At 34.5% G+C, this 27,672-nt stretch overlaps 2 protein-coding genes across 2 annotated transcripts in view; both read left to right on the top strand.

Moving 5' to 3' along the window:
* Window positions 1–319: 319 nt before the first annotated feature.
* LOC142975115 (monocarboxylate transporter 14-like) lies at window positions 320–13,709 on the top strand. Its single transcript, XM_076117804.1, has 6 exons — window positions 320–638; window positions 4,002–5,528; window positions 5,786–6,271; window positions 7,729–7,950; window positions 10,284–10,572; window positions 10,992–13,709. Exons 2-6 carry the CDS (start codon window positions 4,311–4,313, stop codon window positions 11,150–11,152), a joined length of 2,376 nt encoding a protein of 791 aa, XP_075973919.1. The 5' UTR covers window positions 320–638; window positions 4,002–4,310; the 3' UTR covers window positions 11,153–13,709.
* Window positions 13,710–17,738: 4,029 nt separating this feature from the next.
* LOC142975114 (monocarboxylate transporter 14-like) overlaps window positions 17,739–27,672 on the top strand; it is a 44,615-nt gene continuing 34,681 nt past the window's right edge. The window contains exon 1 of the mRNA XM_076117801.1: window positions 17,739–18,032. The gene's annotated coding sequence lies outside the window, so the exon portion shown is untranslated. The remainder of the gene's footprint in view (window positions 18,033–27,672) is intronic.

Below are 27,672 nucleotides of genomic sequence, written 5' to 3'. Positions count from 1 at the left end.
AGTTCCAGCCCCAACACACCAGAAAGAAGATTGGTTATTCAATTATGTATTATATTTGTGTGATTGGAAGTTTGAATGCAAAAACCTATCTAATATAAAAACGAACTATAAAACGGTTAAGTAGTGCCTACAAATGCTCACTCATTTAACAATAGTTATTGCATGCATATTATTCAACAAACCGACAATCACAGCAATAAACGATTAGTATTCAACCATCAACCATAACATGGTCACACTTAATCAAAAAGTCATCAAGATATGCATCTAGTAATCATGTAAAATATCCACACACTCAGTGCCTTCATACAATTCCTAGTAAAAGGTATAAAAATAACAAGAATTCTACCTATTTTCGCATTAACGCAATATTTTCTTCGCTACGTCACGGCTACGTAATAAGGCTTTGCCGCTAGACACGTCCAGTTTGCCTAGAACCCTAACCTGTGTGGGAATTCCCTTCAGTTGTTCGTTATTTGATGGTGATAGCAGGGGGAGGGAGGTCTACTATGTTTGGTTGTGAGTGGAGGCGCCACCCAGCCACCCTGTATCGATCGAGGTTCTATGTCGGCCGTATACACCATTGGGATATCGTTTTGACTGCTTGTGTCTAGTTTGCTCCGTAAAGGTTAACTCAGGTAAGTGGGAAATCCTATTACTACAATTTTGTATGAATTTCTCAAGTGCTTCTGTTTGATTTTGGTTATGAAACGTCCAAAAAGTGATCAGCTGTTTGGTTTCCCGCGTGTGTTGTACCGGTTGTAACCGGATTTACAAAATAACAGATATTTACCCTTACATGTTTATAATGGCTTAATAATAGTGTTTTGTTTTCCATTAGTTTTTATTAATGGGTATAATCTTTTCAGTTAGTGATTAAAGTAATAAGTAAAACGTTATGTTTCACAAGGCACCATAAAATAAAACTTCAGAGTGACTTCAAATTAAAATAAATGATTAAAAATGAAATATTGGATTAAATATTTACAGTGGATTAGTTAGAATTTGTGATTTAAAAACAATGAAACCAATATAAATTTATAGGTTGTTTCATTTCAGCTAAATATCGACACGAATCGCGGTAATAATAAATTATTCAGAGTAAATCAAACTGGCCCCTAACAGTACGAAAAAAGTAGAGTCAGTAATCGAAACTAAGTTATAATATTAATCACTTTAGGTTCGAAACAGCCTAAGATAAATACACTGATATACCAGCCTGGCGCCTATCAAATAGATAGCCGCCAAAAACGGTTCCTAATTAATTAAACGTGGCCTTTTCGAAGGCAAAGGTCAATCGGCTATCAATAAATTGCTTCTTTAATGTATAATTTCACGGTAAGCATTATTATAATTGGTGTTTTCGATAGGTATAATAAAAATTATGTTTATCCTTCGTGACTTTTGGCTTCTATGATTATTGAGAGCATGCTTGGTGATTGTGATATTAGTTAAACTATCGCAACTGGTAAGTACATATGTATATTACTTGTATTACTATTTAACCACAAGAGTAGATTTAAATGCTGTTAAGATTGTAAGGATTAATTTTCCTGATATTTCGGCTAGATCTCGGAGCAACTTTCATATTTATTTTGTTATGTGTGTCTTGAAACATGTTTCACAATATAGTTACTATAACTTGATTTTTCCTGCGGATCTCTACGCTAGGAATTTGTATTCAAATTTACCCTCTCAGAGCCAAAATTTAAAAAATCCTTTCTTATCGCTTGTTCCTTCATTCAGAATATAAATTTGCAAAATGAATATTACCTATATCTAGCAGTATTAATTGTACGTAGATATATTTAAATCTCAATTAATCAGTTATTTAGCTGCAGCAAGAGAGATGGTGGTAGTTCCCAAAAGCATAAACTAGCGTAGTGTATCCGACTGCTGAATATAAGATCTCGGGATATATTCCCGCGTTTGGCAAAGTTCTATCGGTCATTTCTACGGCTACTATTAATAGTAATTTATAGTAGCCCGAAACTATCGTGGCTTAATTAACAACAGCCGCGCGGATCGATCTCTGAGGTTAAGCCACGGTTACCGAGGTTGTTATGTGGATGGGTGACCATCTCATACATATCTAGTTCCTCTGTGTTTCGGAAGGTACGTTACATTGTGGGCCTCGGCTGTCAATTTCGAAGATCTTTGACAGTAGTTAAAAGCAGTCAGAAGCTTGAAAGTCTGACAACCAGTCTTACTGAAGAGTATCGTGTTGTAACCTAGGAAACTGGGTTGTGGAGGTCAGATAGGCAGTCGTTCTATGTAAAACGCTGGTATTCAGCTGTATCCGGTGAGACTGGAAGCCGACTCCAACAAAGTTTGGAAAAAAGGCTAAGCAATGATGATAGAAGCCCGAAATTTGGTAACGTGCTCACCCCCTACTAAATTGGAATACAATTGTTCATTGTAAAACGTGTCTGTATTTCATGCACTTTCCTATAACAGCCGTGATATTATGTATGTAATAAGCGTAAATGGTATTTTAAACTAGAGATGAAACGGATAGCAGTTTGGCCGGATACCGGATACCGGATATTCGGCCTACCACCTGGCCGGATAGCCGGATATCCGGCCGCCGAATATTCGGCGGACCTTAGCCGTTTGGTGCAGCGCACACACACTTGGCGTAGGCGACGTGCGAACGACCGGGTGGCCTCGGTTTGATTCGGGTCTTTTCGTTGATGAGCGAAGTTAGCAATTCTTTCATTCATTGACTTATTGTGTCGATTGCAGTGCAGACACGTGCGTGACTTTAGGTTATTATTTCATTGTGCTATTGTTATTTGAAAATTTCAAGTTCTTAAGTCTTACTAAATAAAGTAAATAATTACTTAACAATTTTTTTTATCCAGATCTTTTTTTATTTCGGCCGGATGTCTATCCGGCCGAATAGTAGTTATCCGGTATTCGGCCGGATAGTATTAAAGCCGCCGGATAGGCCGGATACCGGATAGTTACCGGATATCCGTTTCATCTCTATTTTAAACGCCATGAACAATCTCATAGCAACTAATAATATGCTTGGTCACGTCAGTTTAACTTGGTATAATTATAGGTTACCTTGAAACTTATGTATTAGCTATTAAGATATTAAGTTCTACAGACGCACCTATATTTTAATAAGGGGACGGAACGATAAAAGGGGTTATGGGAAGTCCGTCCTTGAATTTCACCTTTCTTATAGAGCTTATAGTTCTCAAATAGTATGAGTATTGACTAGTTTGAAGTGAGTGCTAGTTTTGAATTATCAATGTGTTACAAAGTGAGGTATTAATATTTTTGATTTGTTTCATTTCTTTACTAATCGACATAAAAAACGATGTAATGGAAATTGTGACTTCAAATTAATGTTACAAATACTTATAAGGACGTTAAAAATACGAATAAGGATCTAATATGATTATTGTAAGTAGATCATTACCTACTAGCTTATTGATATAAGTATATACTTACCCGGAATGTTTCCAATCTTAAAATGTCCTAAAAGTTTCCAACTCTATAAAGAAAAAATACTTAGTTCCGAGCACTCTAGTCAACACCTAAACACTTGGCGTTAAATAGATTTACGTCTTGTCGTCAAGTTTATTTGATTACCGCCGGCCTCCGCTATGTCGGAGTTACGGATAGTGGTATAGAGTAATGGCTTTCAAATGTACGAGTGTAAAATCTGACGCCATCGCTAAATGTAATTAAAACTGCAATAAATTGTTTATTAGATAATTAAACAGGATTTTAACGAGTCTCGGTGTAGATGCTCGTTAATAAATATCGGATGGACCTTATGAGACAAATAACAGATACCTAACAGGATTTTAACGAATATCTAAGTAGACGATTACTGCGTAGTATGGTATAATGAAATAAGTACAGATGATAATAATATGATACATCCTTAGGCGGGAGGTCTTTAATAGAGATGGAATAGAGCCTAGCCTAGACCTTAAATTAAAAGGCAAACTGGTCTAACACCATGTTCTTTTATTTCACAGGTAAATCAACAACCCGCGTCATACGCGCTCTACACCTTCGTGTACTAATTCAGGAGCTTGGTGTGGCGCAGCGCGCCACTTACCGCCAACACGCGTGTATGGGTGACGTCACAGACCCCGGGACACCCTCAACCTGGTCCTTAATGGTACCTGACCAGAACAAGCCCAATACTTTAAAACTAAACAGTGTGGCTCGACAGGCCAGTCGATATTCAGCCCGAGACCCAAGATTAAGACACTAAATAAAGCCCTAGCAAAACCTACAACTGCCAGTATTTCCAAGGTATTATTTCTAGTACAAAATTTAATATGGAACCAAATTGGGAACCAGTTACTTTGAGACATAGTAGAACTCCGAAAAATAAAGAAATTGTTAGAGACGGTGCAGTGCGAGAATCATTGTTATCTGAATCTACTTCAGGTATCTGTAAAGGGGAAGAAGATGATACTACCAGTGTAGGAACTGCTTCTTTCTCAAGTGCCGATATAGAAATCAGCTTGAAAGATCGATTGTTGATAGTACCAAAGAATAAACCAGAGATCAAACCGAGTGTTGAAATAAATCCACAACCAAAGAAGAGCAGTCAAGTTAAAATCACAGAAAATCCAAACGACATTGAGAAGTGTGACGAAGGAAACGAAAAAGGGGGAGTAGGGATTCCAGACGGAGGATGGGGATGGGTGGTTGTTTTATCCTCTTTCGTAATATCCATGATCGCGGATGGCATCAGTTTCTCCTTTGGCCTACTCTACATTGAGTTTTTGGATGAGTTCCAAGCAAGCAAGTCGACGACAGCTTGGATTGGCAGCCTTTTCATTGCTGTCCCACTTCTATCTGGGCCAGTGATGAGTGCTTTAGTAGACAGATATGGATGTCGAAGTATGACTATACTGGGAGGTCTGATTTCAACTTTAGGGTTTGTTTTGGCATCGATTTCGACCACTATAGAAATGATGATGATAACATTTGGAGTTATTGCTGGTTTGGGTCTTGGGCTGGTCTACGTTACAGCTGTTGTATCTATTGCGTATTGGTTTGAGAAGAAACGAAACTTGGCCGTTGGCTTAGGCGCTTGTGGTACAGGTGTAGGCACATTTATCTACGCTCCTCTAACACAATATTGGATCGATGAGTACGGCTGGAGGGGTACGATTCTCTTGCTGTCAGGAACGCTGTTAAACTTATGTGTATGTGGATGCATCATGAGAGACCCAGAATGGTGGATACTAGAACAGAAACGACAAAGAAGCAGCAGAGATGAAGGGAAGCTTAAGAAAGAAGATGACAAGTCAGCTAGTTCTGCGTCTATTTCCAATCCATACGTATTTGATTTCGATGCTCCAACGCGCGGTAAGAGTATGGGAGGGCTGATAAAAAGGGGTGTGTCTCCTGAGAAGGTGATCAAACAAGAGGCTGAGAGCATTATACGTCATCAAGATATACTGAAGCTAAAGAAGTGCCAAAAAGTAACGCCTAAATCACAATCAGTCGAAAATCTTCCCACTTACCTTACTTATAGCGACAAGGTTGGTATGTTTGGATATTTAAAATATGCTATATTCTACCAATAGAAAATAATTATTTATGTAGCTTACCGTGGCGAAAAAAAATATTTTATTACATCGATGAAGTTGTGTTCCACTGTAAGAAGGCTGAAAAAAAATATTTATGAAGGTACATTAATATTGTCAAAGGAAACTTTTACCTCTTCATTAAAGGCTCGATAAAAACTACTGCACGGTCAAGTCTATTAATCACTAATCTTAACTTTTCCCTTTTTCAGGTCTCCATGGCAACTCTAGACACCCTAGTAAAAAAAACAAGCGGAGAATACGGCATTGAAATAAAATACCCTTCATTTGCCATCAATCGGAACAACAAACTCTTGCCTAAAGAACCAAGCATTGACAGCAACGACCCGCCTATCGTCAAATATACTAAACAAGTGATACATAGAACTAATTCCGAAAGATATGATAAAGAAAAACCATCTGACAAGTATGAACTGAAAACTCCTCAAAAGTTGCTAAGACATTGTAAGTCTGAATGCAGGGATGACAAAGATATAGTCAAAGATAAAGTGAATAGGAGAGATTGGTTCAAGAAGCAGTTGTCTGTGAACCATCATTACTTGAAAGATTTGAAAATGCCGCTCAGTTCTATCGGTCATAGGAATGCGATGCTGAATATTAAAGGGTACAGGTTGAAGGCGTCGTCATGTCCTGATATCTTCAAGAATTCCATGATTACTATTGATGAGAAGGAAGAGGTACGTTTTTATAATAATACTAGTTAAGTACTTATAGCAGCGATAGCCGAGTGGTATAAATTGGTACCTCCCATGTGAGTGGTTGCAGGTTCGAACCCGAGGTAACACACCAATGACTTTTCGAAGTTATGTGTGTATTAGAAATATTTATCACTTCTTCCAACATAGAGGAAAACATCGTGATGAAACCTTGCATGCCCTAAAACTGATCAGCGCATTTCTTGAGCTCATGCAAAGTCCCCAACCCGCACTTGGCTAGCGCGGTGGACTCTGGGCCTAACCCCTCCCTCATTACGGGAGGAGACCCATGCCCAGCACTTAATAGGTTTATTCTAAGTACTTAAGATTATAATACATGAATCACATTGCCAATAGGTACCCTATACGTTCAATAGCTACAGCGATTTCGATGATTCCGTTTATAATATTCAAGGTTTTCAATAAGATAGATTTATAGTTACATACATTAGTACTAAAGTCTTACATAGCTGAGCGAACGAAATCTTGGCTAAGGTTTGTTAAGAATACTAAAATTCGACACTTTGCCAAAAATATTCTTGCCCTATCTGCTTTATCCATCGCCTAAGACGTCATTCAACCCTAAAATAATTCGAAGATTTAGCCAAATAGCCGATTTAATTACTCCAGCATTTAAATTTATCACAGCAACTGCATTAACCGAATCAATTCTAAATGCTATAGGTATATAAGATTGTTTTATTACGCAACGCGGAAAATTTTGCAACAATTATACTTGGGGGAAATCTCGTAAGACTTTATAATATGCAAAGATTATAACATGTCCGGAATGAACTGCTAAGATCTTGACTATTGTGACCGATAGCGGGAAATTAGCATAACTTTGCAAGGTTAGAAAATAATATTATCTTATCTATCATCACGTTTTACCCTCAAGGGTAGGTAGAGGTGCAGATGCTCTATTTTTTTACAGTTCTATAAGCCCTATATGATTATTGAACTTACCGAAGGCTTTGAATTACTTCAATGTATTACAGTACTACCTTAAATTATGTGAAATAAACAATAGTCGTTAACAACTTTATAGTATACTTACCGTGACTATAAACTAATAATTGCGTCTATAGGTGCATTATTAGTTTTTATGGGGCTAATTTAAGGAGGCAAAGATAGCGCATCCTAGCTTACTGTTCTCTTGTTTAGCAAAAGATTAGCCGCCTTAAAAAAATGAATAGGTTCTCAATTCGGCAACTTGTTAACTATCTAATCTACTACGGGCTTTCTCGCACTAAAACATCAGTCAGGTCATAAGAGAACTATTTCGTTCATCATCATTCGTGGCAATGACTTAGTCGTTGCCCAGGATTTGCGGACGTCAATTGCGTTATTGATCACCATTTCGCCAATTTTTAACTATAGCCATAATAGTCTAAGTATCACTCTAATCTCTTCTAATCAGCCTTTTATTCTTCTTTCAGAGTTGGTCCGATGACTGCGTGACGTGCCTGTCAGACATGTTCAACGTATCCCTCTTTAAGAAGATGACGTTCAACCTGCTCTGCGTCGGCACTATTATTCTGTTCATCTGGTTCATAGTACCGTACTTCTATCTCGCTGAGCATATGGTACAAGTGGGGTACAGTGAGGATGACAGCGCCGGGGTACTCAGCTTGATTGGGATTACTAATACTATAGGAATGGTGAGTATGAATCTTATAAATGTAGGTAAGATTTAAGGAAAATTTCCTCATTTTTTGATGATGAAAATTCATAATCATATGGTTTTCTCACAGCAATTTAACTTATCTTAAAAACAGCTTAGTTGTGTGGGAAAACCATGTTTTATGTATACTGATAAGGTTAGCCTTATTTTCGAAAAAAGAGGAGATAGACTGCTTCTATGGTACATACATGCCATACATTTTATGTTTAGTTAGAATCTTGACTCGAACAAAATGTTATCGGGGTTTTCCAGCCATTGTAATCAAACAAAATATCCAAACGTCTTTCAGCTTCATAGTCCCAAGAATTCCTATGAGACTACCTGCTAATTATATTGCTAATTGTGACTAATATTTCAGTTATTCAGTATTTAATTCTCCCGCACATTAAACGATGGGACTATAAACTGAAAGTCACATGACATCGTGAATCACTGAAATAATTCCGTATTTACAACTAAGTAGCTATGATTCCTTGCATTCCTTCACCACGTGTTATTCTTTCATACTGATATAATATACTCTACTTTATTACTACTTTACTTGGCACATTAACAACAAATATTTACAGATAAAAATCCAAAGTATTCATAATGTTTTGGCTTCATCTACATTTAAAGAATTTCAACGCTTCTAGTCTCGCCTTAATAGAATTTGATTACAGTAAAACAATGCTTCAGGAATTTCTTTATCTACTGAAAAATGCTTGCTGTTTCTAAATTCCCTTGACTAGCCAAGATTTTCCGCAATTCGTTTTCAAATTCTTACTAATATTCTAAATGAGATCTCTCTCTGTCTCTTTCCTTTCACGGGTAAACAACTGACCCGATTATAGTGACACTTTTCTTAGTGATAGTTGGAGTGCGGCAAACGTAGGCATATGTTTTATTAAAAAATCGTCCCCTACGCGATTGCAACGAGGAATGAAACTTTTTGCACGAGTGAAGCTACGTGTTTTCTCAAAAATGTGTAATTCATTGGCTTGTCGCCTAACTCGTCTGTAGTGAAGTCTGAAAATCTACCAAACGCCGGTCTGGCGAACAGCCAATACTGGAGAAAAAATCCGTGGTATATGTATAATATTTGACGGCGTTATGTAAACTTAACCTTGGCGGCAACAGCTGGGACTAGCCGTTACATTTGACGCTTCAATTCCTGTATGAGTAATGTTTTATCAATTTTAGAACTGCTTGTGTTATTTTACGATGATAGATAAACCCATTTTTGCGAAGTACCTTCTTGAAAAACTGTTAATACGTTCAAGTAGATTGACTTTAATAAAATAATATTGATAGGCCCTGATGCGATCTGAACCTTTCAGAGTACCTTAAGACATGTCAACCTCTTAACGATCGTTCATATAATAAAGAATAAGTAGTATCTTGCTTCTGCAAGAGTAGACTCTTCAGTATAAATTTATCGAGAAATCGAGAATCCAGACTTTTTCCAGACCAGCTACACGATAAAGTTTAGCTTTACTGGCACTATGTATATGCAATGATTAAATGATATTAGATATCTATCTTCGTTCATGTTTTACTCTACACCTAGAGCCCAGCATAAATCAACTAAGAATTAATTTAAGTACTCTGACACATTAACATATTTACGTAAACCCGTTTCCTCGCCAGCCCTTTGATAAATCGGTCTATTTTGAGCAAATCTTTGATATTTACCACTTCGCTTGAGTCACGGGACTCTGTCTGCGCAGGTCCTCCAAGGTTCAAAGCTGATGACTTTGACATATAACTGTTGTGGAACTAAAATAGACAATATCCAGTTTCCAAACGTCTGGCGGTTGGTCAGTGGTGCCAAATTCCGTCTGTTGCGGATTTCTAAATGTGTTATTTACGTGAAAATGGGCGATGTTATTTTTGTTTGTCATATTATTATTTTGACAAAGGTGTCAGGGTTTTATGATTTTGTTGCAGATGTTTAGTGTAGATACGTTTTCTTGTTTCAAGGCGGTATTTGACAGTCTTATGCTCCATGTACTTATGAAAATACGTAAATATTTTCGCGTTTAAAGGCTGAATATCATGCTTTACTTCAAATACTGTGACTACGTTTTAAAAGTTTTGATTACATACATGATCACACAAAATTAGGTAAGCTTTTTGAATTCAGACCCGAATGCTAAAATTGTTGAACTATTGCGCAGAAGAATGGGTTGATTGGCACAATTATATATTTAAGTATTGTTTAAAATAAACACCTAAATATTTGGGTAAGACTCAATACGTACGTAAAACACGTATACAGTGGGAAGAGAGGAACTGTCAATGATAATGACAAATTCATTTCGATTACAGGTCGGCCTAGGTTGGATCGGAGACTTCCCCGGCGTCTCAATCGGTGGCCTCTACGCAGTATGCCTGGTCATGAGTGGAGCAGCCGTGGCAGCCATCCCACCAGCAGCCACCACCAACTACTGGGTTCTCGTCTCTGCGGCCGGGGCGTTTGGCCTGTTTTTCGCAGCGTCTTACACTTTTACACCAAGTCTTCTTGTTAAACTGGTGTCTTTGGATGATTTTACCTCGGCGTATGGACTTGTGTTGCTCGCTCAGGGCATCGGACATCTTATTGGACCGCCTCTGTCAGGTAAGATGTTCAACGCAATTCGAGAGTTTAATATGACGGGAAAGCTGCCTAATTAAAACCTATTATCAAGATCAACTGACTGACAACTAGTTAAAGTTTATGTAGTTAATCAACCTCAAACAACATAATAAAAAATATTTTTTACTCCTTTAACGATTTTAAACTCTCGCGACTTGTACACATAATATTATAATTTAACGGATCCTAAACACGATGAAAATTAGAGGTAAGGATACTCCAGCGAAATGACGAAGGTCTTGTTTAATACGGTCCAAAGAAAGCCTTAATCACTTTCAAATATTTTTTTGTATTATTATAACATAGACATAATTAATCAACTTTTCGGCATTTGAAATTGTTAGTGACAAAGCAGTCACAAAAAACCGTAATTTATTAATCTTGCTTTTAATTTTTTCTAGGTTTCATCTTCGACGTGACATTTTCATGGGAACTGTCATTCTACCTAGCTGGTGGCTGGATCATCGTGTCCGGAGCACTAATATCACTCATACAGCCAGTCAAATCTTACCAGGAAAGAAGAGATATGGTATTAACCAACCAACCAATCACCATGGCGTAAGACCTCATTTTCTGGGCACAGCTTTTTAAATAATTTATTGGCTTGAGAATGCTAGTCAAGAAAATATCGTGATTGTAATTTTTATTCAATGAATATAAAGAAAAGGACTCAAAAGGTCAAGTTTACTACCGTCATATGTCTTTAATCGACGAATAAATTTGACATTTTGATAAGATTTCTCCAAACGGTAAAATTTTAATGAATTTCCCGATTATTTTAAGCCCGATTTTTAGAGGTCTTCTTTGTATTCAAAATGGCACTTTGACTAGAGGTTTAGATTTTTAAAGAACAAGAAACAAACACAGTTTAATGTAGAAATTAGTTTGGTTTGATGAACAGATAGGTTTGGAGGTACGTTGCAATGACGACGTAAAGACAAGTAAAGAGTTGCACATAGGCATAAATTGCATTGATAGTTTAGGAGTTCAGTATAAGAAAATTCACTAAGCAACACTGAAATGGTTCCCATAAATAAGTAATTTCTAATTTCTAAAGTTGTACTTGATATTACAATTGGTAATTTTGAATTAAATTTTCAAAGTGAAAGAGGATTTTTATAACAAAAATCTTGACTTGTTTCACCAATTTTGGTGCAGCCAGTGACGTTAAAAGTGATTTGAGGTAGAAACTACCAAATCTGCAAATGCCAAATTGTTGAAATCGTAAAGAGTATTAAATAATATCGTGCTTAAAGTTACGATAGAAAATATGAGTTATCTTTTTAACGATTATAAATGTTCTTGCCCACATTCCGATTAATTTAAGATTTAAATTACACGTATTACTTTTCCATCAATATCTATCGAACTTTATTTAAACTCGACTTTTATAAATGTCTATCAATCTATCGAAATAATCGATCAAATTCAATAAAACATAATATCCTTTATTTCGTAAACTTCGTACAAAGTAGGTATTTGAAATGGTCTTATAATTTGTTGACCGTCTCGGAAAAGCATCTTTGTATGGATTATTAACATTGGATAACCCGATAATCGATTTTTGAGAATAATATTATGATAACACCAGAATAAACTCTATCTCTGTCAGTTCCTTTTTTATAATATAATGTATATTCTTAGTTTTTCAAGCAATATACAATCTTATGAAACTAAAACTACTTTTTCAAAATTAATATACAATGTAACCATCAAACACTGTCAGTCGCCGTTGCCTTATTTTTTGTAGTCAAATAATTATTTCAATTTGTTAGTCAATTGGAGGCGAGAATGTCAATTGCGACGTTTATTTTAATGAAACATCAATTTAAGGCAATTTAGATAATCCTCGCCGTATGAGGAGTGTATTTAGGCAGCAAGTGATATGTACACAGTGTATTGTACTCATAGCAAATGTAATCCATATAATAATCTTTGACGCTAATCGTTTGTTATGTAAGACGATTTAGGGAGACGATTCGACAATTATTGGGATATATTTTTATGTAAGGACCTCCACTATATCTCTCTGTCTGTCTGTTATTGCGAATCCCAAAATCAACAGATTTTCACGCGGTTTTTAGCAACAGATAGAGCGATTTTCGAAGAAGGTTTTCAGAAAATGTTAACCCCGGAGTACCCCGGGGCAAGCCGAGGTCGGTAAGAAGTTTGTAGGCGACGTTACTATCTCTAAAATTATTAAGTCTGGAAAGGGTCTTATTTTTTGTTACATTATACATATTGGTAAAAAACTGGCAAAAATCGTCTTGCGTAACAAAAGGCAGGTGTCTTTCTAGAACTAAGACTTATAACCAGACCCTAGTTAAGACTACTTGTACTTATATTAATATACACATTTAAACTCATCATATTATAATACATTTTTGAATTATACACTTTTAGTATACGTAATAACTCTGATGAACAATACTGATACATTTTACAAAATATTTCTTGATGTATAACCGAACTTTTTTAAAGCTATTGTATGAAAACGTCTGCTGATTTAAATTGAAGCCATTTTTTACGATAATACAACAATATTTTCTGAAGCTTTGTTAAGAACAACCAGGTTTTATGATTCATTATTTCAAAGGTGAAGGTTTGATGTTACTTTAGATGTATGGGTGTGAGGCTGTGCTAGCGTGATTCCACTTATAATTTAATTTGTGACTATTTTAAGTGTTATTTTTTAACCCGGTACTGTCCTACTGCTGGGCAAAGGTCTCCTTCCAAACGAGGGAGGGATTAAGCGCTGAGTCCACGCTGACCAAGTACGGGTTGAGTAAGTGTGAAAAAAATTATCGACAAAAACCATCGATACACTTATTTTATTTATATATACATTTTCGTAATAAAATTAATATTTTTAGAAAATTAATTATCTATTATTCGGATGCTAAGGGCCTATGGTCACAGAGTAAGAACACGTAAGGAATAGAGAGTGCACAATTTAGAAAATTTTAATAATTTTAAAGGAATTGTACTTACACTATGTTGCACAAAATTTCCAACGACATTAATATAAAATATTGATGTGTAATCTCTGTAATATTATAAGATAAAGTTATTGTTATTCTTGATTAACCAAATGTTAATAAAATTGCATGGTTGATTTATTTGTGTTTTATTCCGTACCTAGTACCATATTAAACCCAGAAAAATGACTCTTATATTTTTTCTAGTATTCAACTTAGTAGCATTTGAGCCGGGTCTTACAATATTTTAAATGAAGGGCCGCATTTTCTACAATTAGATGACTTTATTAAAGAAGTAATAAATACCAGTTGATTTATACAAAAAGTATTGGTTAGTCAGCTCAGTCATTTACAAAAGATTCATCAACTGTGATTTGAACATAGGTAGGCCTGTTCCCTGTACCGACGGAACATGTATCGGCAATTTAAAGTTCAATGCAAATCATCACTTGGTCAAAGTCCTTTTATTAAGCATGTTTGTATCATGATTTTAGGAGACAAATAACACGTGAATAACCGTAAAAGAAATTAACTTTGACGTCCATAGTGACAGAAACTGCAACGTTATCATGTAACGTCTTAAAAATTCTAAAATCATATTTGTACAAGATTAAATCAGATGTATGACACAATGTAGCGTTATCTTTGCATAATACGGGTAATTAACGAAACAGAACAAATATGAGGTGTCGCGATGGCTTCAATTATTTATAATGAGTAATATTTTAGAGTAGCTAGTTGTAAAATACATTTAATTAATGTAAAAATTGTAATAATCTATACTAATATTATAAAGCTGAAGAGTTTGTTTGTTTGTTTGTTTGTTTGTTTGTTTGAACGCGCTAATCTCAGGAACTACTGGTCCGATTTGAAAAATTCTTTCAGTGTTAGATAGCCCATTTATCGAGGAAGGCTATAGGCTATATAACATCGCGCTACGGTCATTAGGAGCGGAGTAGGAACGAAAAATGTTACAAAAACGGGGAAAATTTTGACCCATTCTCTTAGGTGACGCAAGCGAAGTTGCGCGGGTCAGCTATAAAATAATAAATTTAACTACTAAATTACCCATTGCTGGGCAAAGGTCTCCTCCCGGAATGAAGGAGGGGTTAAGCCTGGAGTCTGGTAATACAATTTATTAGAAAAAGCAAAAAGAACATTATGGGGACTCCTTTATGTATAGTACTACTCTCTTGCTATGACGAACTATGGTTTACTTGGTAGACAAGGTAAGTCGATAAGCGAGATACGATAACATAGCCTAATATATAAAGAAAAAATTGGTAAGGAAACATTTGAGTTCCAATCAGTTTGTAAGACAATTATAATAAATAGGTTGTGTGTTTATATAATCTATCAATGATACAAGATAGTGATACCTTACTTCAAAATAGATACAAAAGCTATCTCTCCCTGCCTGTGACTTCTCTACCGCAACAACTTTTCGCAAATCGTAGATTCACAGACATCTTCGATTTGCAATAAGTTTTGTCTAAACCATTATTTACTTCTAATCCGATAAACAACGAATTCTTCTTATCTGGAACTCAGTTTCGACACATAAAACAAATAGTTCGGTGTCATGTTGCGAAGGTTTCGAGGAAAGTGGACACTGTGAACAGCACACGATGAATAACAATACAATGACACTTTTAAGTGCCACTGCTTCTTACGGACGGGATTTCCAAACAGCGTTTGGCACCATTTTGTTCCCGTCTTCTCATTAAATTGCTCTCTTTTTATTTTAAGACGTATTTTCCCCTTAACACGTAGTTGATTCGAAAATATATAAATATAAAGTAATAGTACTTTACTGTTTTATGCGTACCTTACATATTTTTAGCACAACAGGACAAAACTGTTTCTATCTGAGTTGTTTTGATGGAATTGCATAAGATTTTAGTTAGATAGAAAGGATGTCAGTAAAGTTCTGGACAAGCATAGTTTGAAGGCAATAAGTTAGCCCCATTCTTACCTGAAACAGAAATCTGTGTTAGCTACGCATCTTTATATTACCTATCTTCTGAAAGGCTCTACATACATGTACATGGATTGTATTCAGACATATCGATACTCTACTCAAACCTGGATAGGATATTGAGCCAGAAGCCTATTTCCAATATTATATCCACGATATGACCTCACCTTTTCTTAAACTCCAGTTATCACAAGCAATACACGAGTAGGTATAACACGCGATATTATTTATCGTTGTGTTGAAGTAACGTTGATATGAGAACAAACACGGATACAATTGTATCACTTGTACGATGTGAACTTGTGTTCTGTCACTAATGTTATAATTAATGATTTTGAACTATCGCAACTTATACTACTATAGACGGGCCTCACATGCTATAAATATTTAAAGGTTTCAAACAATTAGCCTAGCTTTTCTTCCAACTATGTTGGAGTCGGCTTCCAGACTGACAGTCGCAGATGAATACCAGTAGGTAATATGTTGCAGCGACTGCCTATCAGACTTCCACGGCACAGTTACCTGGGTTATAATACGATACCCCTCGGTAAGACTGGTTGTCAGTCCTTCAAACTAAATAATATTTTAAGATTTATAGTACCTTATTTGCTAGCCGAAATTTTGGGTGAATACACATCATACAGCGATCTTGGTCCCGGGCGGACTATAATTGCAGTCTTTGACTATCAATAAGAGTTAATTATTATCATAGAAAACGATCAAGAAAGTGTTGGTAGAAAACTTTGAAAGTGAAGTGTCGGGTCTTAAGTTCTGCTTATTGTTTATCAATATAATTAAAAATAAACAAATTAAGTATTTACTACTGTATCTAACCATTTTACTTTTTATTGACTGATGACTTTAATGTTATAATCTTCTCAGATCTTCTTGATATTTATTAATTAACACGGTAAAGGGTCGCGTGCAGTGTTTTATTAAAATACTGTCAGGCGCTATGTTAAGATTAATTTATTAATACTAACAATCTAGTAATAAGGTTTTCTTTACTGACGAATATCGCATAATCTGTAGGCTTCCCAGAAAACGATTAAACAGATATGAGATCATTTATTGTTTGCAAGTTTGTCACACGACTTTATGAGAAGCATTTTCTTAAGCTGGATATAATCTAGCGGACAACCTATCTCAGATACAAGATATATTATATGTAGATAGAATCACAAGAGTCAATGTTAGAAAAGATATGTCTATAATACACTATTTTCTAAGCTTTACTTACTTACTTACTTATCTAATCTGGATTTCATCACTTAATAAGTAAATTTATCTCTCAGTTAAACTACCGGAAACTTATCCATTTGTTGTGAAACTGGCTCTTAATATCTTATGGGAAGATTTTATAAAATCAGGAAAATATTTTTACTATTAAAAACCTTTTTAAAAAAGCATAAAACGACATCGATATTTTATAGATTTTTTGTTTAACCCATTATCATCAAATTAAATAAATATAAGTAATTAGAGTAAAAGTAATAATTGCCCGTGTAATTAACGACTCTATATAATATTACATAATATAATGCAACCAGTAGTAACTAGTGGTAGTCTCTCCTTTCTTCTCTTTGTGCAGTACAGTTCGAGCTAGTTATTTCCAGATTAAACTGGATTTTAATTATAATTCATTTTAATTTATTGCCTGGTATTCAATACATTACTTGTTTTACGTTTTGCTATGGTTTATTGTTCTTTGTTTAGTTTTTAAAAGTTTTATTTTTCTTTATTATCACGCCTATTTTCTTAAATCGGATTGGTAGAGCTGTAATTATACTCTCATACTTTTTTAATCGTTTACCTATTTCTTAGGCCTAATTGCAGGACTAAGAATTGTAATATAAAGTGATTTATCTAAGGGTGCACAGTAAAGATTTAAAAATGAAGAACCGTATTATTCTTTTTATATTAATCTCTAGTAAGGCACCTTAATTTATTAAAGAAGTGCAAATAATTACAACGTCCCGTTTAGTATGGTATATTAATTAATAAAACCTTTTTTAACGTAACCTTGTTACACCGACAATGTCATTGTCCCGTCAATTCTTGACAAATTCATATAAAAAGTCAGTTATTTGCAAACCGTATTAAAATTATTACGTAAAATTCCGCTGTTATCTCTCAATTACAGACAAACAGAGCTTATATCTTAAATGTAAACAGTAGAATAATTAACACGAAATGTTATCATTCGTTAACAGAAGTTCGGAGTGAGTGCGCGTCTTCATTTGAAAAAAAGAAGTCATTATTTTTGAAGCGAAATTTCTTTTTTTTGTTTTTAAAAATGTGTGTAATGGCCAGAGGCGCGGTTGGCCGCGTCTCGTCGTGCGGCGACCGAAACTGAATGCCCACCACTCAGAAGTGTATTGCATGTGAAGCCGGCCGCACGTGCCTTCGTTTACAAATATATTGTGTGATTTTTTCGTGTGGAAACAGCTGATTGTGTGGACACTGTGTTGGTGGTGATAAAGGACGTAAGTACCGTTATATTTGAACGTATTCGAACGTCGAAACTTAAAAAACTATGTTTCCATTTATGTTTTCATACTGTCTCGACGTCATGGAATTTATGAATGAACTGTGTTTTGCTCGACCGGAATCCGTGTGTTTGAAGTTCAATTTTGTGCATTATTAAGTTAAATAATGTAAATTCGATGTGTGTATTTGTTTGTATGCTTATCTTGTGATCGATAAGTCGTGTTTCGGGTGTTCTAGTCAATGATAAGGTCAACGCCCTTGATTGTTAAAAATATGTTTATGAGTCACTGTAATTTGAGTGTCTAACAGCTGACTGGAACTTCTTTAAAGTATTTGTATTGAACTAGTTACAGGCAGTGGGTTCACTCGCGTGTTATTTATAAAAATGTATGTAAATATTTCTTTTATCTATCGATACTTCGGCGTTTTATAACGTATGAAACTTCGAGAAATAACTCGATCAGTTTGACCTAGAAATTGAATAAAATAGTTATTTACCGTCTCTATTTTATATTCATTCATGTGATATAGGAACTCTGTTAAATTACGTTTTAAACTATCGCTAGAATAAACATTCTCAAAGAAAAGTTTGGAAATTCTGTTCATTTAGATTGAAAAACTGATCGTACCTACTTACTTTAAATAGTTTGTATAGTAAGTCTTCAAACATATATTATTGTAATAGGTACTATCTCCTTCCTGTCATATGTTTAAATCCAGCCATTAAAATTATCTGTCTGATAAGTACAGTCTACGTAACAGTGATTTGTACTGAAACCGCGATTGACTGTCATTGAGATGATATGACATCATTGATGAGCATGGCTCTATCGGTTCTAATATAAAATCGAATCTACAGTTCATGAAATTTATAGAAAGCATACGATTTTTAACTCTTGTTGTTAATTTTCCTAACCTTTAATCGTTAATATTAGTCGGTTAAACTTAAATGAATCGACTAATGATTTTCGAATCGATTTATCTTAAGGTAATAAATAGACTTTACGTAGTCTTCGTGGAACTTAAGATACTAAGATGTTATTACTTCCTTGAACGCTGATTTATACGCAAATTGGAACAATAAAGAATCCTATCACATAAATAAATAAGATTTGCCTTAATAGCAAAACCTTAAGGTGCATAGATTATACGTATAAATCAGCTGACATTCATTCATGATACTAATATTTATTTCAAAGTTTAATGGGAAGTTAAGTGGCGTTCTCTGGTCTCCGCCTACCCCCTATGAGAAAAAGACGTGATTTTATGTAGGAATGTGAGTTTAATTTACATTAATATAAAACTGTATGTGTGTTAAATCAAAAGTAATTATGCAATCGTAGCTAAATGCTATAGTTACCATGTAGTCAGGATCTTAATAGGATAATTTAGGACGAGGAAAAATCAAGTGTATTCAATTGTAAAACAATTTTACTTATAATATTTACATAAAGATATGGTATGTCTCGTTACCAAGGTCGAATTTAACGATTCATTTTAATTTGTTCACAAGTAATAACTCAATTTCGAGACATCGTCTCTACATGAATCTTAAATAAGTATACTCTCGTTCTCTGATACTTAGGACTTAAGTTATTTTGATTTTTATACACATACAGAGCATTATCGTATTGTATTTAAACATTACTAGACGCCGCCTGTGACTTCGTCCGCGTGGAAACCCTTCCCTTGTAAATCCTGATCCCTCGAAAACTCCGGGATAAAAAGTAGCCTATGTGTTTTTCTGGTCTTCAGCTACCTACATACCAAATTTCATCGTATTCGGATCAGAAGCATTTGCGTGAAAGAGTAACAAACATCCATACATACTCACAAACTTTCGCATTTATAATATTAGTAGGATGTTCCAGTACCAGCAAACTAGAGTCTACTAGTTGGCACATCTCTAGTTCAAACTAATGGAATAGTGGTAGGAATCCCACAATATTTCATCTAATATTATTTATTTCGTAGAATTAGAGTACACTCTCAGTTTTACGGCCAAAAATTATACCGTCATCGCGTCACTGTATTTTATGTTACGTTCGAAATTATTTCTGTCGCTACATTACACGTTAGTGACGGATACAGTATAAGAATAAAAGTTTGTGTGACGTCTTTGTACGTATTAGAAGAAAACAACCGAATTATTTTCTCTTTTTAATATCATGGTTACAAAATTCATGCAATAGTAATGTCTTCTTAACCGATTTTCGACCATGGTGACTTTCACTGAAAGTAGGAGAATGTTTGTCCAAGTGTTTGCATGATGTGAGCAAAATGTACTCTCTATTCCCTCTAATAACCTGAACTAACAGATAACCGTCAATACCTAGAACTAGATAGATCTGGTGCCGGACAGACTGCTTTACCTGCTTTCTGAGCTACAAGGGCTTACGACTGCAACCTCTCTATTCCTCGAGATTGTTAAAATTTTTTGCTCATTCGGAGCCCGATATCTTTCAGAGACAGTCCAATTATCACAATCAAATAAATTCAGTGTATACCTACAATAAAAAATACTACTTCAGCCTTGATAAAGCAACAAATCTTTACAAGATGAGGTACAAAGCCATAGTAATTCATATAAAGATATAAGAGCCACATCTAAAACAATATATAGATTAGATAAGCCTTATCATTAGATAGTGGGAAATCCAGTGATAACAGCCCACTTGACACTCTCTACTTTCTAGTGGCTCACTGATTTTACAGCCTAGTTACCTCTCTTTTTAATAGGGTGTGGTAGAAAAGGAAAGAAGACTAAAAGGGAAAATTCTCATTGATCAGTAAGATAATAAAAATCCTATAACCTACTACATAAATTAAAAAGTTTGTGAAGATGTCAGACGGTAACAAATTAACTGTTTCAAATTAAAACTACTGAATAACATTAGGTTAATAATGTATTAGTACTTAATTTAATTCATAGGTACATGAAACTTAGATTGACTCATACATGTGTATTTCTTACTAAAAATAACCTATTATCCGAGTGTTTTTCAGCAATACCGACTAAAGACGTTTATTTATGTTAAACATTCAAACTAAGATTTGGCTTTTAACTTTGCGTAAAAAATAATAATTAACGAAAAATAATACCTACTTGACTGGGAAGACTTCCAAATAGGATGCAAGCATTATCTTACGGAACGGATGCTGTGGCTCATCTCGCATGTCATCTAGACCGCCAAACTTGTCATTGCGTGTCATTACACTTCAATTTTACAATTACCACGCTAAGATCTTTCCGAAAGTGCTTTAACCTACATTGTTAATTGATTATATTAAACACAATACCTATAATGACTAATGAGACTGTCTATTCAGTGATTTAAATAGTGTTGTAGTTAAAACAACTGCTCTGTTACGGCCGTTTTTCATTACCATCACCAGTATAGAGTGGATTTCCTATAGTCTACCTACTTACTAAGCTATCTGTTGTTTTGTAAATTGACCCATATACTTATATCGTTACTGTAACTCAAATTTTGCTGTAGTTTTAAGCAAGCTATAAAGATAGTATTTTGTGTCAACCGATTTTCTAATGAAAACGTATTAAAATTACGAATTCCACGATTCATAGAAGAGGAATCTTGCGTTATTCTTTGAACAACGAACATATTTACAAAGGTATCATATGTAAAGCTATAATACTTAGAATCCAACGGTTATAAATAATAATAAATGAATCTTACATTTGGGAAACCCCGCACACGTTTAGATGACCTTCATGTTTTAGTTTCTTTGTCAATGGCAAAGGGCACCCTATTTCTTTTGATTTTGACGCTACAGTATAACAAGTAAAGAGTTACATATAAATGTCCCTCCTGGCCGATATTGGGGGTACGGCGGCTAGTTTCATTGAAAACAGCCAACTGTGCATGACTTTGTTTATAGTGTCCAAGAGACTGCACAATATACAGATACACTACCGAACGCGCAAAATAGGCATACTGTTTATTATTTGTCACGGAGTTAGTCAACATTTTGTAGGTATAATTTATCTTTTTAAAAACAATTAGGTAAGATTAAGCTCCAGCGAGAAAACAATTTCTGAATCATAAATAATAAGAGTTTGTACAAACTGCGATACTTTTAACACCTCTCGTATTCGCATTGAACAATGTGTTCAATGCGATAGTTGGAAATGTATTATGGAGGACAAAAACGTACGTCGAAGAATATACATTGTGATATGCCCTTAAAATATTTTTAAACGCTACTAAATTAATAAGGTTTTTAAAATTTCTAAATTAATAAGGTTTTTAAAATGTTGGCAATGAATATCTTCTAAAGACAGTAGGCATACACACAGAATAATCTCAAAACGGACAATTTCAACTTACTTCTTGTGAATTACAGTTAAAACGAATTCAACCCAATAGCCATACACCGCCATAGAGCAGCTTACAGAAACTCGTAACAGTGAATGCTACTCAATGGAAACTTCCAGAACATTTAGCTCTCTCTTTGTCTCGCCATAAGCGATGCGTAAGCGCATTCAACTGTGTAAGCTCCCTTATTCAATGTCAGTGTCATGATTTTTTTGTTCGTGCTTTATTTAAATAGGATCAGTGTCTTAACTGAATGTTTTGAAATGTTTTTTTTCGAATACTGGCCAAAGAAGGAAAAAAAATATGGGTGGTGTTTTTTGGAATTATAAGATTTAGTTACCAGAAATTATAATAGTTTATAGTTTTAAAGTTAGTTTATAATTTTTAACTTGTCTAAAACCATAACTGTAGGAAGCCTATGCGTCGTTGTCGATTAGTTGGTAGGTTACTGAAATCTATTTTGAAACAATTATTTATGACTATAATAAAGTCATTTAGCCTTTAGCTCATGAGAAAAATCGTCTGAATATAAAAAATGTGTTTTATTTTTTTATATTTAGCAGTAATACTCGTATTTTTGTAATCTTTAATTCAATGTAACAGCTTTTTACCTGCTACTGTGTATAAAAGTTCAGTTTGTTTAGTGTTATTTATCATCTATTGTGCTACCATTTGGAGCAAAAAGATTTTACTAGTCACGCTATTGAACGAGTCATTCATATTTTTTTCTTTAGTTGATTCTTAAGACTCGTCAGTCTTAAAACCTTTTGCTTTCATTGGACTTAGGAATACCTAGTTATTTTTCAATTCAAAGAAAACGGTAGGTACCTACCTAGTTATTTTTCTTCTTGTTATTAATTATTTCGAACCGCACGTGGTCCTGAGTTAATTAAGTGTCTGTAGTGCAAACTATGTTTATAAACAAAGTTTTTATAAACTATTTTTATCTTAAACGTAGATTAAGTAAAAATAAATAAGAACTGGTTTTCACGTCCTTTGTGACGGTCATTCGGTGCAGAATGTCCTTAAAGCCTTAAATGAATTCATTAAGATAACTTGAAAAACGACTTGCAATTTTTATGCTGACACCGAGAAAATAGAATAAAATTGTATTTCTTAGACAATACACGTTTTTTTATGAAGAAAATAGTCAATTCTTTAGTTACAAATTCAGTATGCGAACTCAAATCGTTAGGTCTTAGGGTCAATTCTAGTTCGGTCAATGTGCGAATGGGTTATTTGTCAGGAATTTGGTTACCATCCCGTTTCATAGAAATAGGTTCGCTCTCCTATAAGATCGATGTATTTTAGTACTCTGCCTACACCTCCGGGTATGAGAGGCGTGAAGTATTAAATAAATAGAACATTATTATTTCTACAGTTTATGATAGCATAGCTCGCCGGCGCAGGAGACTCTTTAAAGTATTAAAAAATATGTTCATTAGTAGGTATATGCACACGCCGCGAATAAATTACTTCGAAATCATATCAAATCCAGTGCAGTAGTTTCGTCACAGAATTTATGGTTCACAAAACGTACAGTTTCACGTATTCTTGGTTTATTTTCGCATCTGACGTCATATGCAGACGCCGTCGCGTATTGTTAGTATATTTAGATTTCTACGGGAGGTATACTCGATGTATGGTCTGAGAGTAAAGTTAAAAACGTCAGTTCTATACTAGTAGATATGAATATTGCTTAGCGTCTTTTCTTGTAGAATAAAATAGAATATTAAAGAAAAGAGTAAACTCCGGGTAACAAATACGGTATCGCGTTTTAGGTCCGTTAAGCGATTAAGTATATTATTAAAGTAAATTAATAATGTTACATTTCGAAGAGGTCCTGGTTTTTATGTATTAAGTCGTATAAGTGAAATATCATGAAACATTAAAATTAAAACATCTTTACTTGTTTTACTGTTTGTGTCGTGTATTACGCTTTCAAGGCTCAACTATCTCACCGATTTTGTCAAAGTCTAGCATGAAGATAGCTGAAGATCCGGGATCAGACGCTCTGTTCACAAATTCTATATTATTTCATTCTATTAGGTCGGGACAAAAGTCTTTTCGCATTATAGTACGAATGAACTTGCAATAAAATATTTTCTCTACACAAAAAGCTCGATATTTAGGTACCTCACGAGCTCACTGAAAGAAACCTAAAGAACCGTGTACTCATTTGTGATTCTTGAAGCCAAAGAGATTTTATTACAAGTTCATACATACTGTAATGCGAAAAGACTTTTTCCCCGACCTAATAATTACACGCTAGGACAAGTTAGTTAGATTTTATAAGCCGACAATAAAATTGTTTACAATAATAATAAGGATATAAATAAATAATATTAATTCATATATTATTATAGGTACTTAAGTTTATTCCACATTGTCTGGAAGGCGGAAACTGAACTAAGAATAATTAAATTAGAACTTAGAACATAGTTATAGAATTATCCTGTTGACGGTCCACGGACAGATTACGTTTGTTCTTTTAAAATCTTTTGATGTTTGGGTTTTTGACTGTATGTCTGTATTAGGTATGTTAGGATACAGGATGTGGGATTTTCCATATGGGAGTTTTATATTAGAATACTCAGATGATGTGTGGATGTGTATTTAATCACATGCACATACATTATGTTACAGGTATTTTGACTGAAAGAAATTATCTATTGTAGTCGCGTTTGATAAGATTAATGTGATTGAAGCAAATAATTTTGTAAAGATTGTTACAATTAAGTGACGTTTGTCGGTTACAAGGCGTGGTTTTAAGTTTAATTTATAGTTTACCTATAAAATTTGGTTTACCTTTTAAAACACTGGATCCAGTGCTATTGCAAATAGCTCCAAGCTTCCGAAATACAAAAGACATATTTTTCTTATCGTGTGGTTAGTGGTCAACCTAGTGTCAAAGTGGTTAAAGCCGCCCGAAGCAGCCTTTGACGTGCCTAAGTTAAAAAAGGTGGAAGTAAAATCGTGGTACATATATTATCTATCTTCCTTAAAAAAAAATCTTAAAACAGTAGCGATACATATTTTAGTTATTCCTCAATAGATGTGTAGGTATACCAGATGGGCCTCATCTCAAACGTAATCCCGAACAATTGACGTACACACTATAATTAAAAAGAATAACTTTTGAATCTATATGTGATTAGTGATGTCATACAAACACTTCGCTATTATAGTCTAACAACTTAGTAGAGAGTCTTGGTAACTAGATTTACTTCAGATGAAGCTTATATTGTCCTTTACGATACAAAGTGGCACTTCAAACAATAAATTCTTTAAGAAAAAATTAACCGAGTACGGTTTATAGAAAATAAAATTAAATATAAAATCTTTTTTTTCATGCAAAAGTAGTACAAAGTAAGTGTATAAAAGTAGTTTGAAGAAAAAAAAAATAGGTTAGGAGTAAATAGAGTACGGTTTATCTTGATTTTAATAATTAATTATATGTATTTCCAAAATAAAGAAGTTCTATTACACAGACTACCGGCAACTGCATAAATCTGAGGGTAACTGTCATATAAAATTTTGGATTTCGATATTTTCGCCAATTGCGAACCTTGCATAGAAGGCTTTCTACGAAGTTGTTGAACTATACTGGCTACAGTGGCTATAGCTTTGACGGTCGGCTAATAGATATGTTTGTCTTGTAATATGTCTGATTAAGTAGTTAATAGATTTTGATTGATGTTTTGTTTTTTGTATTAATAGTAATTGAAAAGAGACGGATATTTCAGCGCTGTTGCTGGCTGAAACGGACTTTTGTTTGGTATAATAAGACCTACAAACCACAGAATAGAGACTTTAAAGTGTTTTTACTTACCCTACTTTACTCTAATACGATTTAATTCTCTGGACTCGACAGACACACTCTGGTCTCCGTCTATTTAACAGAGCGTTTCTTCGCAACAATTGCGCTAGGTATATTGATGAAATGACAATGACTACATATGAAAATTATTATGTGATTTAACAATTTTTATCTATCGGAAAAGTTTATTTTTAAAATGAGTTTCTTTCTGAAGTAGTTACTAGCTTTGTTAATAGTTACCTTTAAAAACGAAGTTACATTCTATTCAGAATATTTCATTATTATGATAACACTGGCTTCCAGCATTTAATCTCTGTAGTACCTGTAGTTTTGCATCTACTTATGTATGCGTGCGTTCAAAATACCCAGTATAAAGCCATAAGTCATGACTGTATGATTCCAGACCGCGGTCTGACTGAAATACGAGCGAAGATACGCTTCCCTGACGCAAACTGTTTGTTTATATTTACGTTTTAATATTGCACGAGCTTTCACGAGATTCTGAGTATCTGGGCAGATTTATATGCCATTTAAGATCGTGGTTTCTTCATGGTTATAAATCTGGTGGATGATGACGTCAGAAGTGATTGAAATTATAATATTTTCTATGAAATTCTTGGTAAAGATTTTTTAAGGGAACTGGTTGGGATGAAGTGTCGAAGCGTTAGCACCAACTTGGCTGCTCTTAAAATCCTGATAAGGAATGGAAAATCTTCCTTGTTTTGCATTCATTGACTGTAAATTCGCTGGGAATGCTTTAAATATTGCATATTTAATGAGGTAAAACCCACTTAAATAACACTTATTTATGTTTAATACCTGAAATAGAAATGCCCTAAGCATTATCCAATATTATCAGTCTATTATTTAATATTCTCACAGCAAAGGTCGTGTATTAAATGTTGGCAATAATTTGCGGCCGTCACCTCGACTTACGGCTGATTCTCGTAATAGTCGTAATGTTACGAGTTAACACTTCAAGTGCTTCCAACGTACACTTCCAAGAACAACGTGACGGAAACGTGTTCGTGGAACGAGGATTTCTATGTAGTCGTGATAGCGTTAAACATATATTAATAGGAACGATATTTGACTATTTGTGCATGACACTGGAAAAGAAAATGATAGAACCTACTGAAAAATTAAACAGATTTACACGTATATGAATTACGTTCTATTTATTGTGTGCTTCATGTGTTCTTGAACGAAACATGTGTGTTTCGTTCAAGAACAAGCCTTCGTAAGGGCATACCATGGGAAGGGAGGCCCTGTACTTGGTTGTTAATACTTAGGTACCTATAGCAAGAAAATAAAATTAGTCTGAAAGCTAAAAAATCCTGTTTTCTTACTAAGTCATGTATGTATGTATTTCATAAGTGCAATTCCTCAACTCATGTGATCGTAGCTACAGAATATCAAACTCTCCCCATCTTATCCATCTCTCGATATTTTTAAAGACACTCACTGATATGTAAAACA

Source organism: Anticarsia gemmatalis, chromosome 8, assembly GCF_050436995.1.
Source record: "Anticarsia gemmatalis isolate Benzon Research Colony breed Stoneville strain chromosome 8, ilAntGemm2 primary, whole genome shotgun sequence".
In the NCBI taxonomy this organism is placed as follows: domain Eukaryota; kingdom Metazoa; phylum Arthropoda; class Insecta; order Lepidoptera; family Erebidae; genus Anticarsia; species Anticarsia gemmatalis.
The sequence above is the reverse complement of the archived record's forward strand: the minus strand, read 5'-3'. Positions and strand labels throughout refer to the sequence as shown.

Excerpts from the sequence above, each read along its gene's own strand:
- LOC142975115 (XM_076117804.1), top strand. The coding sequence starts at position 4,311 with ATGGAACCAAATTGGGAACCAGTTACTTTGAGACATAGTAGAACTCCG. Across the intron at positions 5,529-5,785 it reads ACCTTACTTATAGCGACAAG|GTCTCCATGGCAACTCTAGA; the intron begins GTTGGTATGTTT and ends TCCCTTTTTCAG. Across the intron at positions 10,573-10,991 it reads TATTGGACCGCCTCTGTCAG|GTTTCATCTTCGACGTGACA; the intron begins GTAAGATGTTCA and ends AATTTTTTCTAG.